This window comes from Sander lucioperca, chromosome 5, assembly GCF_008315115.2.
Source record: "Sander lucioperca isolate FBNREF2018 chromosome 5, SLUC_FBN_1.2, whole genome shotgun sequence".
NCBI lineage: Eukaryota > Metazoa > Chordata > Actinopteri > Perciformes > Percidae > Sander > Sander lucioperca.
Window position 1 is genome coordinate 3,101,012 of NC_050177.1, and position 19,571 is coordinate 3,120,582.

Sequence of the window (19,571 nt, forward strand, 5' to 3'; positions counted from 1 at the left end):
AAATGAACATGAAACAAATCTCAACATGACCATTAGAAGCCATTAATGACCATTAAAGCTATCCAGACATTTCCTGTACAGTGTATAGTGTATTATTTTCCTGCTGTGGTCCTTCTAACAAAGAGTGAACATGTAGTCTCAAAGCTGAGGGGTTACTCGGCCTTGGTGAGAAATACTCAGGTGATCGATGTGTAACACTCAGGGCTTCACTCAGATGAGCAGAGTTTAGATGGAGTTTCATCTCCATTATCTGCTGCTTCTCCCTCTGCATTTATTTTCTTCTTCTGTGTCAGTATTTTAGCCACCCACTCTTCCACCCCACCGCTGACTGCAGCCTTAGAGGTCCAGAAACCATTTTATGTTTCCCAACAAAATAATCTGCAATGTAGATGCAAATCTTTTCAGTTAAAAGAAGCAATCATATTTAAGAAATTGTTTTGACTTTGAATGCTTTTTTTTTTTTTTTTTTTTCAAATTTCATTTGCTTTTTGTTTTGTGAACTGTTATATTCCTCCATAAATATTCTGCTGGGATTTGAATGAATAGCTCACTGGGGGAAAAAAATACACTGTTTGAGATTCCAAACATATGCTAGTGTCTGCAATATTCATGGTGTTTTTGGCCTCCACCAGCCTCAGAATTATTCTGGGCATAAGGTCTCTGCCACACAAATAGGCTGTTACTGTTGCAGGTCAGACATAATTCTATGAATAATGGAATGAAATTGGTAATTTGTTGCCAACACTCTGCAGGAATGCTGGCATATTGTTTTGATGTATGTGGCTATTAAATGCTTTCAAACAAAGCTAATTTATCAACCCCAGCATGCGCTAAGATATATGGTATGGTAATTACATGGTCATCTTGGAATGGATGTAACTAGCTGGCCACTGGGAATGATGAACGTGACAGGTTAGTGACTACACAGGAGAGATCACTTGAGTACTATCCACGCATGTACAAAGAAGTATCCAGACAGCAACTAGTGGAGGATCTGCAATTACAGTTTTCATGTCCAGCTGCAGTAGACTATTATGTTGAATTTCATGAACAGAAAATGCAGTAAATCATTTATCCAATTTTGCTATTACATCCCAGGTTCATAACAAGTCTGTAGGCATGACATTTGGTAATGCTTACTCTTTTCTCCTTCTCCTCTCCTCTCCTCCTAACCCACGCTCTCTGGGAACATTGTAATTAAGAGGCTGCAGGAGGATGTAGAGCTCAGCCTGAATTTATGTGGCAATTGATACAAGCATGAAATGACTTATTGCCAAATACACTGCATGAACATTCCAGCTATTAGGGGATAATTGTTGTGCCACGAGAAATGGATTTCATTACAGAGTGAAGCCCAGACTGAGGCCTAAAGGTTTTACCATGTGATACCCTTCCTCCAGTATAACAGGAGGGGCGTCATTAATTAGTACTTTATCATTAGGAAAATCAATATGCAATTTACAGAAATGTTACTCAATCATAGGCTACTGGAGTCCGTCTGCTGTTCACAGGGCTGCCATGCTCGATAAGAAGTGGAGATGATTTTTCTTTCTTTTTCAAATTGTCAATTATGATTATCACCACTCACGGCTTTATTTGGAGCACATTTTACAGAACAGAAGATAATGTCTTTACCATTTGAGGATACAGCAACCAAAGGAAATTCCACATGACTTTGTCTCTTTAAAGCTGCACTTATCAACATTTTTGTATTAACAATGGATCAGAATACATAATGACTGTGTAATGTGAAAGGGGTCATTCTTTGTGACAAACCCACAAAAAATTATCACCAACTTTGCACTTGCCCTCAAATCTGCAAAGCCTTTTTTTTGCGTCTTTCAGCTCATTGTTTCGGTTTTATGGCCCTCGACTTTACTGTTTGGTTCAGTCCCAACGCTTTCACCAGCCTCGTTTCAGCAGCAGCAAATCCTCCTGGTGAACATAGTGGAGCATTTAGCAGCTAAAGAGAGTCAGATATTTCCCTCTGGAGTTAATGGACACCAAAAACTGAGCTAGAAATAGTGTGAAACATGCATTCATCACACAAACACGACTCCAAATGAATTGTAATTTTGCTCAACAAAAACCCAAAACATAAACTTGTATGACAGTCCTTAATGGCCCTGATTCATTGCAACTTCAATAAATCCTTCAGACTCATTTGACATTGTTGCAGTGTTCCTTTACACCACCACTGACTGGTAGCTCTCAACTTTTGCAAACTTCCTTCATTTTGATGCCACTGTAACAACGTTCTTTAAACAGACTCTTCAGATGACTCAAACTCATTGAAATACTGAGTTTTCAATTTTAAAAAGTGACAGTATGAAGCAGCATTCCCTGCACAGCATGCATACATATTACAAAACTCCATATACCCTCTAACTTGCATTTGAAAGGCTCATCTATGGAAAGAACAACTCTAGTTAGTTGAGATATCACTTTCAGTTACAGGATGCTGTACCATGCATGCAGCAGAGATACAGCCTGATTCAGTGGATGTCCTTGGAGCCTAGAGAATTGCTATTATCTCAGCATTCCTATTTATGGAGATGAGATCAGTGCACAATGAGAAAAAGCTGAAAGGGGGTGCTGGATCTAAAGTTTTTTTGCTTCATTTTGGATAACCTGTTTAGGATGGTGGATTTATAAAGGCTTACACCACTGCAAAGAAATATGTCTGTGCATGTGTGTGGATGGCTAAGGGATGTGTAGGGGGTGGTGGGGTAAGGTTCATGACAGGGTATCCCACTATCAGCAGCATCAGATCTCCTGGGATCTCATTATTCACTGCTCAAGCTGACTGCATCATAACAAACACCAAGTGGTCACACATTCGGACAAGTCTGTCAGTGAGTGTACATGTGTGCATGCGTGAATGGCTCATTATGTGAAAAGCAAGAAAAATCACTGGAAGGATATAAAAATCCATAATAAAAAGATTAAACAGACATGGAGAAAATAGGGCACAGAAATAAAGAATAGAAAAGACAGACTTTCAGATTGGGAGGTTTTCAGAGGGAGAAGGGCAAGAATTGAGGAGGTAAAGCATCAGTTTTTGGTTGGTTGGCTCGGGTCACGGCTGCTGATTGATCTCCAGGTGACAGCCGGTGTTGGGGACCCGCAGCCAGGCTGTCACTCCCTCATGCTATCCCAGCCTCCTGCCCTCTCTCATCTTCGCTCTGTCGCTTTTTCCCCCACTGCTTTTTAGGCTCTCTTAATCTCTCACCTTCTCCTCTCTCCATTGATTCAACTTTTAGCTTGCTCGCTCTCTTTATCCGTCCTCCTCATCATCATTCTGCTCCTACACCCTTTTCACCCCAGTTGGTTGGACAGTTGGTTTCTCTGCTGCTCTCTTCTACCCTCCAACTCTGCCTTTTTGTTCCCCCACTGCTGTGGACCAACTGTCCTCTGCTAAGAACCGTCCATTTCACACCACCTATTTAGTATGCAAGAGAGCATAATTGCTCATGTGGAGGGATTTAGTCTGTGTTTGTGTGTGTGTGTGTGTGTGTGTGTGTGTGTGTGCCAGTATCTGTGCCCTGAAAGCCTACGTATGCAGCACATTAGTTTTCTTCAGACATGGCCTAAGGATATTTTGGTGACCTTGGTCTTTTGCGACTATGTGCATGTGTTGCTCAATTATAGGGATTCTAGTTTTCCTGTGTGTGTGTGTGGGTGTGCACATACACTCTCCAGTTTGTGTCTGTGCCTGTGCTCGTGTGCAAATGCACATGCATGCATACAAGCACCCTTGAGGGGCATGCTTAATGATAGGCTCGTTTGCACAGCTCTGCCTCTAATGATCTATTAAAGTACACTTAGCCAGTAATTATATGGCCAGTCCCAAAAGGCTTATGAGGCCCTACAAGGCATAACTAAAGATACAAAAAGAAGGGAGATAAGCCAATGTGTTTTCTGTAATGCACAGGAATTAATAATATTATTTCCCCCACCTTTGAGTATATATAAAAAATGTAAAAAGATAAAGGATTTTGTCAGTTTAAAATGTTCTCCTGATGTGATCACTTAGGTTGTTGAGATAGGGATTAAGTGTTCCTCAAGCTTTGCTGAGGAACATGTAGGCATAGACTATACTTTCCAATCAAACACTTGACTATCATTAACTTCTGTCGGTGTCCTGGCACACACTACAGCCACTTGTATTGTATTGTATTATTTCACCAGTATCAATATTTCTTGAATAAGAGGTCAGAATTACCCTATTTCTTTAACTGGCTGAACATTGTGAGCTTGCATTTCAAAGTCCAATCAGCTTGAAATTTGCACAAAGTAAAAGAGGCAAGGTCGAACCATAGCTGGAATCAAATGTGTCTAACTATTTCCTTCAAGAAATGAATAGGCAGCAAAATCCGTTGTGACTATACCTCTAATATTTTTATTACAATTATAATACCTCTATAATCTTTTTAGCAGGCGGAGTTGGGACGGTAATAGTGACTAATCAGATGTTCACTAATCTTAGTATGTCAGACCTTTCTCTACAGCGTTGTATCAGCGATGGAGTGTGGTCTGGCTACATGGCATATCTATTCAGGGATAGGGGGAAAAACGTTCTGGCTTGTTTGTATTTCTTTAAACCAATGACAACTGCCCTAGGTGGCACAGTTTTTGTCTGGAAGATGCAGAGTCCCTCAGTACATACAGTATATACATTCTTTGTGTTCATAACTGCACACCACTTGGAGATAGACCACACAAATCAGGTCCTGCTGTCCAGGACAGGTATTCAGATTCACATATATTACACATATCTTTCCACTTGATTTGCAACTCCCTAACTTTTCCTCTCTCCACTCACGTGATGTTGTTTTAGCTCATCTTGACAATCTCCACACTTACCTGGAATACATTTGTTACCAGAGTTGTTTGTTTTTGACATGCAGCAGAGGCACTCTGCTAAACGATAGCAAAGCTAAACATTTGGGATTTCCAGGTTTCTGTGGGGTTGGCACTGGGGATAATAGGCCTCCTACTCAAAGTCAGTATCTACTGCTTCCTCCAGCCTTGCTCTGCTCCAGGTCTGTATCAGTGCAGTCACCCACTGGTGTCTTCACAATGGAGTGACTCATGGCCTGAGAGCTTTTTCCACCTACCTGCTTGTCAGTTATGCAATCCACTGACTTATTAACTCTTTTTGTCTGAACGTCAATTATCTGATTTGCCTAATCCCCTCTCATACATTTTTCTCTTACAGATTCTTACAGGCTTTTTTTCATGTTTCCCTCATAGCCATGCCTTAGACTTTGTAAACTTTGATATCTCCAGGAGACATTCATGATTTCCCTTTGGCTGAATAAATATGTGTGTTTGTTTGCTTTTTAAAAATAAGATTTTGGCCTAATCCTTAAAGCTGTTACCACACATGCGATGGGTTTCTACATGGCAGGAGGTCTAAAGAGCAAAAGTCGCAGCTTTGATCATTGTTTTCAATTGAAAGATAATTGTTTTTCCACCAATTTATACACACCTCTAACTTCCTTTTCTACTTGGCCAACCTGTTGGCCATTGTAACCCATATACATGCACGTATGCATGGTTTCCATTTGTTCTCCCCATGCTCTGTGCCTACTGGTCTTGCAACACCCCATTGTCACTTGCCGCCTCTTTCCTCCGACACCACGCTTCTTTATATTCTGCCTCACCATCCGCTCCAACCCATCTTATCGTCAGAGTCCCTGGCCTTGGTGACAGACAGGTAGACTAGGCTTGGTCTGGCTGTCATAAGCTAGATGGCATAACAGGCTGCCTGGCGAAGGCTGCCACCTGAGGGGGTACTAGGTTCTGACACCTCTATTAACCCTTAGGAAACATCCAACTCCACTCACACCACCTCCTCCTCCCCTTTCTACTTTCTCATCTCTATCTCTGCCTGTCCCCTGTCTGCTGTTCCCCAGACTGAGAAAAACCAGCTTCTCCCAGAGCCAAATAACAAACACCTGTATTTTTCCTCTCCTTCTAACCTGGAGCATTTCAATATGCCATGGATTTCTATCTCACTTTCTCAATTATCTATCGGTTTCAGTGTCTTCGTTTTTTTCCCCATTTCCTGTCTCCAGTCTGTTTCAGGCTCTCTCTGTCTGTCTCTCTCTAATTCTAGCATTGCAATCCAGTATTCACACACTGTCCTTTATGTCATGAATAGCATATGGCCAGTGCAAAATGCATGGTTGTGTGCAGTGATGCATAGCTAAATGGTGGGAATGAACAAATTGCTGCAGCTTTCTGATGTCAATCAGCCGTAATAATAGGAGTTGATGAAAACTAAGTGAGACGGATTAAATCGGATGTAAACATAATTGATTAACACATGCCATTTTTACCTTGACAATGATTCGACGTATCATTTATTGTGAAAGTCGATTATACCAGATCATGGCAGAATATGACAGCTCCCATCTGAATCAGCTGCATTCACCCAATAATTTCTGTCTGTCTGTCTCTCTCATTTCTTTCCTGCAGGAATTCTCTTTACTCCAACTGGATGACGTGGTGGACCAACGAGTCAACATAGTCGGTTTTTCAGTCTTCAACAAAACTCATCCCTTCTTCCAGGATTTTGTGCTAAGCCTCAACCGCTCCTGGCAAGAGAACTGTGACCATGCACCCTTCGCTGGCACTCCAGTTAGTACACACAACACACACACACACACACATACACACATGATCTCACAAACAGAGAGAGAGAGAGAGAGAGAGAGAAGACCAAGGTTACCCATGTAAGAATAATGGATGAACCCTTTTTATTTATTTCCTTTGCAAGTCCAAACAGGGTCTTCCGAGGCATTACTCTTTCAGTATACTGCTGTATCTCAAACTCACCCACTAAAACACTGAGGTCACTTAGACACAAAAATGTTTCTGAATTATACGGGGATGACATTCATCCAGTTAACTGTTGAAATTGCCGGTGTTGCTGTAGGTAGTTGTTGTTTCCCAGACTGCTCATTAGCAGCGTTTGCTACCTTACTTACTACATTTATAATGGCATCCTTCTTGTTGAATTTGCTTCAGCGGAAATGCAAAGCAAAAGAGCATCTTACCTTTGCTGCATCCCCCCCTTAAATCATCCACTGTTCTCATCTAAACATTGTCTGTAGCTCAACATTTAACATAACATGCTCTGCATATTTGAATTCGAAACAGCCTCAAATCACCAAGTTACTTCTTACATGTGAATGACTAAAGACTGTTGTTTGTCTCATGCTGGCTCAACAGTTGTTGTTTTTACATTTGAGCCAACCATACTAAACAGAAAAACTGGCACACACACACATACATGCTTGAACATTTTGTATTCTCAGCATAACCCTCTCATCCTTATTTTATGAGATAGGCTTATCTGAGTTTTCTACATCAGCAAATAAAGTGTTGTAAATGACCTGCATAGACGTGATGAGTGCCACCTATTCGTAAATGAGCTCTTGTTTACGAGACCAACATTTTTGAGTATTATCTCACTCCCCAATAATCCGTCTCAAGGCTAAGCTCTTTCGCTCATTTGTCCAGAAGTGTCACTCATAAAAGCAGCTTCTGAGAGTAACAAGAAGAACTTCACCAGCTATTAGATTGAATTCCTGCTCTCAGAGTCTAGTAAATCTTTCTGTATTATTCCTTACATGTCAATAGTGGAATTAATTTTCTCCTAACACATACCATTATAAATTAATTAATATTAAACCATCAATATTAAAGTGTTGTTTTCCATCATTTTATTAGTTTTAAAACTAACCAAGCTTACACTATAATTGTACCTATCTTTATGACTAAAAAGAACAATATTATATTGATGCCAATAGAGGAAACTAATGATTAGTGAATAGGTAATATATGTATATATTATGCCCATAAACATGAAGTTACATTTATATATTTGAGCTCAACATCTTTAAAATAATTAAAATAACAATGTCCTTGTGAAAAAAAACATGATGTGAATAATTAGAAAGAACTGATAACAAATACAACAAGAACAACACATATGGGTGCAAAAAAAAATCTTAAGGGCTTCATTAGGAACCAGAAATAAATTAAATATTTAATTAATTAACGAATGAATGATTCCCTCGCTCTCTGTGTTTGAAGTTAAAAGAAAAAAAAAAAAAAGCAAATACACACCCATCACCCCCTTCTGCTTAACACAAGCTGGGCGGTAAAACCGGTTAAGAATAGTTTGAACATAGCATAAAAAAATGTGTTTTGCACACAGCAGGTCACCCGGATACTTCTGAGCCTACGGCAATTAGGACTTGTGACTAATTAGCTAATAACTAGAGAGAATAAAGGCTGATGAAGGCAGAGCAGGAAAGTGATTAACTCATTTAGACATGCACATAGATAATATGCTGTCTTTTCATTAAAAGTAATTAGGTCTGGAGGAAATGTAACTGTGGGGCTCATACATAGAACAAATGCATACAAGTAACCTCTACATGTGTAGAGCTGAGACATTTAATGCATTCAGAGATAAAGGCGCATCATGCACCATGCTAACTGATCATAAAAGTTATTATGCTGCCTTTTAATATCTTGCAATTGTGTGAAGATATTTATGCTCTCAAATTAGCATCAAGGAAAGTAATCGCACAGACGCACAGATAGTCATCCTTATGTTCATAAGACTAACTTGTCAGTAGGTACACAAGATGTGACTGTATTTGTGTTAGAGAACATCAAACAAAACCAAAGGCTGAAAGATATTATATTATTTTCTGTAAAACAGGTCTGTAACAGAGGAGCTGCTATATGCTGAGTGAAGACTTCCAGATCACTGACCATATGTTAATGAAAAAACTGTAAAAAAATAAATACTTCTGTGAGATAGACTTTACGGCCACAAAACGTCCCCGAACATTTACAGAGTTAGATTGTGAGACCTAACTCAGTCTTGTCCCTTTTAGTCTGGAGTTGTCATTTGCTAATGTACAATGGCTTCTGAAGCATGCAAACCTTTGTTATGTGTTTTTGTTATCAGGCTCTATTCAGTGCAATTTTGCAAGTCATTGTGATTCTGCATATCATCGGCTGAGACTATGGGTCTCAAGCAACAAACACTGATGTCAACAACTTGGCCCATACAAGCACATCTTTTCCTATTAAATCCTGAATTTATTCTAAGCCACTAACAAAATTTACAAAAGATCCAGACCTATTCTACGAGTAATGTAGTACTTACTTTCTGGAGCGCTTACTCTATGCTACAGAGAATAATAGTGAAACTAAGATGAGTTAATGCCACGCTACTATTCGCTTCAAGTCGCAGATATTGTTAGCTATGAGTGTTATATAATTAGTAACAGTGTTACACTTTGCCATTTACTTTTTATTGCTGCAACCACCAAGACATTATTCTCATATATCAAACCTACAATGCATCACCTCGTGTTTGTAATGTCTTCACAGGCTGTTTGTGTACACCATATTGCTCTTAATGTGCAATCCAACAATTACTTTAGCCAATTCAAGGTAATACATCACATGTTTGCAGTTGAATGGCCTATTGTAGTTCTCTTATGCATCACAATCCCTCCCTGTATCAATATCCACCAAACATCAGGGACGTTTCATCTCTATTTCCATTACACAAATGTACCGCCTTGAATCTCAGACAATCCCCTAGCTTCTAATGCAGGGCATCATGCATTTTAATCAAATGTACATAGCAGAATGTAGTGGTAGTGACGAGGAGACTGTTTGTACAGGGGTGATGAGAGAAAAGCTGCCTCTCCCACTGTTTTCTGGCCCTCGCTGAGAGAAGCAGGCGGTAATTGGAATGGTCAGGGTGTGCCAGCTTCATTGGGGATAAGAGTAGGAAGGACAGCGTCTCGCATAGAGAGAGAGAGAGAGAGAGAGAGAGATGGTTTTCAACGCTGTCAGCAGATCAGTCTTTCTAATGATCTAATGCAATAATCTCACTGCCACTTCAGGGATGGGTTAACCCCTCACTGACCGTTAACCACTTACATGTTACATTTGCAGTTTGTGTGCCTTGAGTTTTTTCTGCTTTTAATGTGTGTGTGTGTGTGTGTGTGTGTGTGTGTGTGTGTGTTTGTGAATGCATAATGTACTCACCTTCTTCCCTCCCTCTCCCTCTGCAGCTCTCCTCAGCTCTGCTCTTTGATGCGGTTTACGCGGTGGTGGCGGCGGTCCAGGAGTTGAACCGTAGCCAGAATGTTGGCGCCACTCAGCTCTCCTGCAAGTCCTCCAAGATCTGGGAGCATGGCACCAGCCTCATGAATTACCTGAGGATGGTAAGATTGCCTCTGCTGGACATCATGAAAATAGACGACAGGACTGTCCACTACTTAAAGGAAAAGTTTGACATTTTGGGAAATGTGGTTATTTGCTTTCTTGAGTTCGGTGATAACATCGACTCGACTCTCTTGTCTGTACAGTAAATATTAAGACTGGAAAACGGGGGAAACAGCTAGCATGGCTCAGTCTACAAAATCGACCGACCAGCACCTCGAATGCTCACTCATTATTATATCTTATTATCTCTCATGTTATTATCTGCTGTCAGTGATAACTAGGATCTAAAATATTCAATTAACATGTAGAAAGTAAAGCGGTAACAGAATAAGTCAGAAACTAAATAAGCAAAAACACACAGGCACAGTGACCTTTTGGTTTTGTTATCGTGACGTTGCCAGGCAACTGGCACATAACCCCCATTAAAACCACAAATCAATCACAAAAGTAATTTCTACACTTAATGTTTTAATTAGTGAGCTTTAGAGATGCTGGTAGGTAGATTTTGTTACCTGTATCTGTTCCTGCTTTTTTTTTTTTTTTACGCTAAGCTAAGCTAACCAGTTGCTTTATACTTACTGCACATAAATGACAGAAACAATCTTTACATTCAACTCTCAGCAAAAGATTATATTTCCCGAAATGTCAATCTACTTTTTCAAGATCTTTCCTGTTTTTTGTGTGTTTTTGTACTTCTGTTCCTTACTTAGGAAATGGCATTAATTAGATAATGTCAGATAGCCAAGCTTGTTGAGATCTTAATGATTGCTTCACTTATGTTGCATATTAATTTGTTATTTTAGAGCCTAGATAATTTCACTGACAGCAGATAATAATGTGAAGTCTGTGCTTTCATCTTCTTTATAGATATGCTCCCTATCCACTAGGTCAGTTTATCTCGTCTCTACATTGTCTGAGAGACAATAGATAAAGATGAGCTGTCAGTGAATAAAATGTGTGATCCTATTAGGGAGAAATGGCTGTAAGTGATTGGGCTATCGAAATACTTAAATGCGGCATGTGTTTGATATCAGACTGTTTGTCTTTCTCTCTCAGAGAAAGAAGACGTGACTAATGGCTCGTCTATTGTTCCATAAATTGAAGATATCACAGCCTCGTCTTCATATTATTATTCTAAATTTGACATATTTCAAAAGGCTGATACTGAGCCAGTAGTGCTAATGTAGCCCCCCGTCATATCCATAGTATGTGCTGCTGAGAGGAAAGCATTTTTTTTTCTTTTAGAAGTGTTTTAACGTGTTGCTGTCTCTGTGTTGGATAGGTAGAATTGGATGGTCTAACAGGCCACATTGAATTCAACAGCAAAGGTCAGCGGTCAAACTATGCCCTGAGGATCATGCAGAACAGCAAGGATGGCCTAAGGCAGGTAAAGTAACTCCCAGTCTTACAAATCTGACGGTGGTGTTATCTGTTATCAACATAATCACATGCTATGGATTCAGATAGCATTAGCGCAACCTTGCTATAGCATAAAGTACATATGTGTGATATTGGTTCAAAAGAATTTACATATAAATAGTGTAGTATTTCAGATGTGACTTACACCGATTCCTCCATTTTCTCCCTAGATAGACACTGGCCATAATATATGCCTGCTATTGCTGAACACAAAGCTCTTCAGCACAGTCCTGATCTCAGTAGGGTACTACTTCTGGCAAATGTTCCAGTCGTCTTTATAGCAGTGAGTTAACTCAAGCTGGATCGTACAGCAGGGAGCCGTGATAACACTTGCTCAACTGACATCTTTTGGTCCCCATAACCCTGCTATCAGAAGTGTCAAGGAGGACAAAATTAATTTATTGGAATGCCTGTTTGAAGGTGGAAAGATGCATATTTCTATGGAAAAATAATGAAGGTTAAAACAGAAGTCAGTAGGTGTTGGCTTTGCTGCTTCTGCTATTACTGGTCTGTCTGACTTTGGATAAATGTTAGATACATATTTGAGGTTGTGATTCTTAATGGAATACAAGAACAATTAGTAATATTTTAGTTTTGTCTTACAAAATGGCTATAATATATCAGCAGGGATTTGTGTGTGGTGTTGATCAATACCAGTGACTCCAGTATTGCCTCTGTGGAAGCTGAGATTTTAAGCTTCCTACACAAGCGGTCTTGTTGTGCTCTTTCGTTTAGTGAAAATACTCTACATGCACCACAGGGCTTTGCAGTCTATGCCCAGAACCACCCTGCACAATCCCTGAAACTGGTCGCCCCTGACATCTCTTTGCCTCAGTTTCACACCAGGGAACAGATACTTAACAATTTCTTCTAAATTGAACACATTTACCAGGATTACAAGGACTGAAAGTAGTCAGTAATGAAATGTAAGTGACGAGAGGCTGTGAGCACCTTTGAGTACTATCCTGTTAATGAATGGATGGCAGAATTACTGGTGCTCTTGTGCTATGGACTGGATCAATTGCTCAGGCAGTTGTGATATTATAGCAGGTGTTTCCAATGTTTCATGTCAAGGATCCACAAATCAAAAATATCTCAGATCTCTAATATCTGTCTGAGATTTTTTTGTTTGTTGGTAATGATAGATGTACAACCCATCATCACAATAACACTCCCAGACATTCTCTTATTGTACCGATGTTTTAATAATGATTAGAGAACTGAGAACCCTCTGGCGGAGAACTGACATTTCCCTGACCCCACTTTTGGAACCAGTGACCAGGAGTTTAGCGAGGTAGTTGGAGACAAGAACATTACTTCAAATCGAAGACTGGCTGGGGAAAATCTCTGTGGGAAAAGTGATTGCCCAATACTCTCCCATCCATCAACAGTATCTCCAAATGCTCCAGTGGGGCTGAGCTGTCACCAGCAGTAAAAATCTATGGTTGATCTCCCAGGTAAAAACAAAATATAGGTTTTATGGAAGGGGAAAAGAAAGGGTCAAAGGTAAACATCAGCACACAATAGCAGAAGTAATAACTGGGTAACCCTAGGTTTCACAATATTTATCAAGATAACATCTTTTGTGAGTCACAAAACATCTTAAGCTTCCATTTTGTGCACGGATGTGTTCCGATAGATAACTGTACTATAGAAATGGGGGATAAATGAGACTATATTGGTGAACCAAGTGATGGGAAAAATGCACAAAATAAAGTAAAGAAGGAGGAAATGTGTATGGATGAATTATATTAAGTAATAATGTATTTTTGAGTTCTTCTCCCAGCCCTATTTAAAGAAATAGCACGTTGTTGTTTTCATGCCAACACAGCATTCAGTCACACTGCATAACAGTACTTGATATTGTCTGTGAGTAACAGTATTTTAAGTAGTTGTTGTTATACTATTATGAGATACAGGCAAGACAGAATGTTTGACAGCACAGAGAGGAATAACTGAGTTTAATTTGGACCTTTCAGTTGGGATGATATCCATGAAATAGGGGATTGCTTCCTGCCTGAGTGTGAGAAAAATCTTACCTAAACAACACGTAAAAGAGTCAGACAGCAGCCCGTCTGCCTTTATTAACCTTGTCTGCATCTCCCCATGTCCCCTCTTTATACTGGCACTGGGCCAGTCAAGCAGAAGGATAATGCTAGCAGTCCTAATGTGATGATTTCAACCAGAAGTAGTATAAAGCAGCCCTGCCAGTTATGTTAATGGTGAGAGGCAAGGTGTTAGACAGGGGCCAGGATGAGGGTGTTGTTTGTTTTGTTGACTAACACCTCCCGCGTGCTGTTGGGTTGGGGCTGCTTCAGCCAGGCAGACACTAGAGGTGCCGGGGCCTTGGCAGAGATAAGGAAGGTGGCTCACTGCCCACACACACACAGAGTTTAAACAGAATATTTGCAAATCAACAAATGACAAGTTATTTAAATTGTTTTGATTGGTTTAAACAGAGTAGTAGCATCAAGTCTACAACTCCCACACTAGCCAGTAAATGCACATAGAAAAAAAGAGAAAAGAACACCTTCCATTTTCTTCCATCCAACATTTTCTGGCGATAGAGAGCAATGAGGCATGTTGTACACAGCCGCCAACCTCCATTTCTCTACCCCAACTTCCACTTTCTTTCCTTAGTCGGTAGCACCCACCATCCTCTCATCCAGAGCCCTGTGGTTGCGCTATAGATCGGCTCACATGTGTGACCATCAGCTCCTTGGGGGTTCAACACTTTACAGCCAATCACTGTCACAAATTGAATTTCTCTAGCAGGCATTTTCACACATTAGATCAGTTTCCTGCTGTCTGCTCGGCCTTTCTCCGTTTTATCTATCTAGCGATATGTCTACCTGTATCTATGGCCCTGTTTACACCTGATTTGAAAATGCATTTTGGTATTCCGACACAAGTGGACAGCCGAGACACATCGCCATTTAAACCTTTGCCTATAGAGCATCTCTTGTCAGCAGAATCCAACACCTCCCTTTCCATAGGGCAAAACGATGGGCGTCCGACTTTCCTGTTATGTCCTTGTCAGTGACACGCCAGGATGCTTTAGCATTTACATAGTCAATATCCACGACGTTCCACTTCCGGGATTGCTCCATTGCCGCCGGAAATTGCGCCGGATTTCACATCGGCCGGTCGATTTCTGAGGACTATGGTTAACTGCTCCTCAGATCTCTGCAGGGTAAATCCAGACAGCTAGCTAGACTATCTGTCCAATCTGAGTGGTCTGTTGCACGACTAAAACAACCTTTAAAAGTACACATTCCACCCAAACAAGTTCCTTCCCGAGGCTATTTTGCAGACGCACCATTGCTCTGTCTGGTTCTTAGCGCCGCCCAAGACGATTGTGATTGGTTTAAAGAAATGCCAATAAACCAGAGCACGTTTCCCATCCCGGAATGCTGTGTGGACTAGCCAGACTAGTATTTACACTACAAAATGTGGTCACCTCGGCAACTGGTTTGAGTGATCGGAACACTATACATCTTTGTGGCTGTTTACACTTGTATTTAGCACCGTCCACTTGTGATCCGATCGCCCAAGACGCATTTTAAAAGTGTAGACAGGGTCTATCTGTCGATCTGTCTATTTGTCTGCCTGTCTGTCTATTTAGTCACCATCACGGGTTGTTTTCTGCATTACTTTATAACCTAATGAATAATGAGTCATAATGTCATTGGATGTGCTTTGCCTTTGCATCTTTAATGCAACTATTAGCTGTGACCAGAGTATGAAATCATTGGTTGTGCTTGAATGCTAACGATTTGAAAAAGTAATTCATAATGTATTTATACAACAAACCTCCACATCTGTAATTGTGAGAAACAGTGAGTCTGCACTGGTTCTCTGCCTGCTAGTTTAGGACACTGCAGCAAGGACTTCATTAAAAAAACAAACAAAAAAAAAAACATATCACACAGGTTCTAGACAACTTTAGGATTGATGTAGTGTAAAAAATGTTGGGGCTGCTCAATTATTAATGCTCTGCATTCAGAACCTTAAATCAGAAAACTAGATACTGTTCTTTTTATTTCTTTTCTTTGAAATATTCATTACTGAATTATTGAAAAGTGCATATTGACCAAGTGTGGTCCGATGCAAAATTCATCACAATGATATAAAATATGCTATAAAATAATCTGAAACAAATCCAGTAATTGCTATAACCTTGAAAACAACCATTTCAGATGACAGTTCAGCCAGTTAGCCTAACTTATTTCCAGAATATGATGTGGCTACATTACGCAAAAATCTTTTATTTGTTCAGTTTTGGCAGGCAACGTAAATTTTGCAGCTGCTCCTGTGCTGGCAGCCAGGTAGGCCAATGATGATGGGGTAAGAAGTTGGCATTGCATTGTCCGTGCTCTGGCCGAGGCTCTACTGGTACCTGTAACCAACAACCTACAGTGGAGGCAAGAGATGCAGGTGGACACAGAGAGAGAGGAAAAAAGAGAAATGAGGGAAGAGGATGACACGCAGAAAATAAATGAGACAGAAAGAGTGTGCAAGAGAAAAATAGGATCGAAAGAAAAGAAGCAAGGACAAAGCTATACAACTATATTATTATATATAATAATATTTCTGCATTTCAAATATCAGCTGGGGCTTTTTTCTTTTCTTACTGCACTGGTTTAGCTGTCACCACATCTTATACTTAAGGCAGCAACATTGACCTTCACTTCTATTACGTGTTGGAATGACTAATCATATTAAAGGTTAGTAATAGGCTGTAATCCTCCATATCCGTTTGCTATGGCTATTCACTAACCAGTGTAATGAGCTAGATAAAGGAGACTAATACGAAAAACTATCTTGGCTTGTGTGTGCGAATGTGAACGTGTTTCTGAGTGTATATTCTCCAGATGGTGTGAACACCAGGGGTATGCTCTAAAAACAGTATTATTCCAGATATATACAGATGGATAATATAACTCAACCTGTTCCTCTGAACGCGCAGACTGCATTCTCCTCTTCAGGAACATCAAAAGACGGAGCAGTTTTCTTAACTCACACTCTTGTTGCTAGAATGGATTACACATTTTCTGTTTTGGGGGGATCAGAAGTATGAGAGTCACTTTATTGTGATACTTGGCTGTGGCAGCTGTAGGACCGCTGACTGATCAATCTGACATAAGTTCACAGTGTGTATATGCCGCCGTGTGCCTGTGTGTGGTCATCTGCATGTATGCTTTTATGTTTACACTTTTAGTTTGTGTGTGTGTGTCAGCGCTTATGTGTGTGCATTGATGGGGTTGGTGCCAGCCCCCACTGCCTGCCTCTTGGCTCTTCACACAATCACACACAATAAGGCCACCAACATCTATGCATGTTTAACAGAAGCACAAGTCTTTTCCAAAACAATCATTGCAGCCTGGCAGCCAACCGCACAATAGCACAAACCATACTGACAGAGCAGTCCAGCCTCTGGCCTCAGTGGACTGGCCCTCATTTTCTGCATGGATCTCATTGACAGCAGAACGCCTGTTAATGGAGGAAGCTGTAAAATTAGTAATTATTGCAGTTTGGGGTAGGCAAGCTGTTGCCTGTTACAGCGCTTGGCTCTGTTATTTGACAGTGTGTGAGAGTGCAGAAGAGAGGGTGCTATGTAAGCTGCATCAGCATGCTTCTCTGTTTATGTATATTTGTGTGTGTGTGTTTGCATGCACACACACACGTGAGTCTCTGTGCATTGCAGGGGGCTGCAAACACTCTTGGCCAACTCCTGGTGAGAAGGGAATCACTAATTAAGTTTTATAATGGAGGCACTTAATCACAGTTTTGGTATAGAAACCAACTGAAAAAGAGAAGAAAGAGAAACAACTTAAAAAGAGAGGATTTTTACGGCTACAGAGCAGGGAGCAGGTTATAAGTAGGTTACAGCAGGACACGCTGGCCAGAAGTGGAAAAGGCCGACTCCAGCATGACTCAAAGCAAATTGTTCTCAATAATGAGTCTACAGGTGCTTTGAAAAATGCTTTGCACTAGAATAGATTTGGCTTTGTCGAACTGCCATAGCTGTAAAACAAAGGTCAAAGAAGCATGAAAGAATCCCCAGTGACTGGGACTTACAGCACCGTAGTTGTTCCTGAAGGTGCACATTTTCTCTCACTTTGTTTTATGCAATCTTCAAACTCTGCTTCCCTGATCTGAAAACTGTGATGCAATCAACATTACTTGAAATCATGTTTTTTTTCCCTATTACTTCCACTGAAGTAATAGAAATCCCTCCCTGGGTGAATGTGCAAGCTGCCTAAACAACCCCTGGCAGATTTATTAAAATAGAAAGAAAGTGTCCCAACTCATTCCTTTTTATCAGGGTAGATAATATTTGCTGCAGCATTACTAAGAACGAATTACTTAAATACAAAGAACTGATTAGGTTTCTGGCTCAGGTAGAGAATGTTATAGCCATGTTTGACACAGCAATCAAATAAATTTAGATTATTTTGTCTCATTTCCCTATTCCATTTATTCGGCCGCCACAGCCCAAACCATTTGTTCATCTGATGTAAATAAACAGGAGCTTTGGTTGCAGTACACTTTCTTTAACCTTGGATGTTAATTTTTTAATGGCGTCTTCCTCCCACATTTTAGTCCCATGTTCTTATTTGTGTGCATTTGTATGTCCCCATGGTGAATCTTTGTGAAGAGATGCCCTAGTACACCCTTTCCAATTTTCTGAATTATCATTTTTTAATAAACTTTAGTCCCCAGGTGTCCTTGTGTCAAGGTCTTCAGAGGTGGAGCCGAAGAACAGAGGTGGTGTAGTAAAAGGGGACCCTTATTATACTCATCTGCTTTCCCATATCTGAGGGAACGCTGAGTGCCTGGAATATCTTAGACATATACACACACACACACACACACACACACACACACACACACACACACACATGCACTGCATGGGCACCACTTCAATTTGCAAAAGATTATTTGAGCTGTGTTATTTACACAAGACTCCCTCTAGTTAAAGGGTGAATGTGCTCGTTCTTTCTCTTTTAGATTGGATTTATTTATTTCCTGTCAGCGCTGCTCCTACGTTTATTACAACAATCTGCTTTTTCCTTCCCCTCCCTTTTTCTTTACTACCACCCTGTCTCTGGGAACACTATTACTCTAGCTGCCCCCTCTGCTGCGGATGCAGATGCACTCAATTCAATTTCTCTCCGCTGCTGCAATGTGAGGGAAAAAGGGAGGGAAGGGACAGGTACAGCGAAGTAGAGGGGCGGAACAAAAAGGGGAAAATGGAAGGGGATGAGAGGTGTGGGTTGGTGCACAGCAGGTTGACAGATTCAAGATTGCCTCCACCCTTTTCCTTTCCTTGAAGGACATTATCATAGGAACCCTGTGTAGCTCAGCTCAGCACACCACGACATGGCTTGGATCTCTTTCTCTGCCTCAGGCTCCAGCAGAGATGAGTACATCTTAACCAGGTCTAATACGCAAGAGCTGGTGCTTGAGCTACTGCCGCTAAGGTTAGAGTAAGTCGAGACTGAGGCAGCCTCTGATCTCCACCAGCTGTGCAGTTTGAACATATTTCAATCTTTGACTGTGTGTGTGTGTGTGTGTGTGTGTGCGCGCGCGCGCGCGCGCGCGCGTGTGGGAGAGAGAGACGGTATTAGAGGGAGAGTAAGTAGTTTTCTGTGTTACAGCTGTGTAATTGCAAACAAATGCAAATAATTACAGCAAGTTTTACATCGTAAGAGGTGGCAGTTTTAATCAGATGTAAAGGTGCTCCAGATGGCCTCCTAAAACAAGGTGTTCTGGTGTTTCACATCAATTGTGCAAATTGAGTTTTCCCATTAATCATTTTAAATGTGTCTCTTTATCAAGGTCAGGATTTACTTTAATAGGGGCTCATGGCA

General features: G+C 40.7%; 1 protein-coding gene across 4 annotated transcripts in view; it reads left to right on the plus strand.

Moving 5' to 3' along the window:
- Positions 1–19,571, plus strand: part of grik4 (glutamate receptor, ionotropic, kainate 4) — a 315,022-nt gene that overhangs the window by 257,996 nt on the left and 37,455 nt on the right. For all 4 annotated transcript variants that reach the window (XM_031297041.2, XM_031297042.2, XM_036001715.1 and 1 more), the window contains 3 exons: positions 6,487–6,648; positions 10,122–10,274; positions 11,558–11,662. In XM_031297041.2, the coding sequence (XP_031152901.1) occupies positions 6,487–6,648; positions 10,122–10,274; positions 11,558–11,662 (420 nt within the window). The remainder of the gene's footprint in view (positions 1–6,486; positions 6,649–10,121; positions 10,275–11,557; positions 11,663–19,571) is intronic.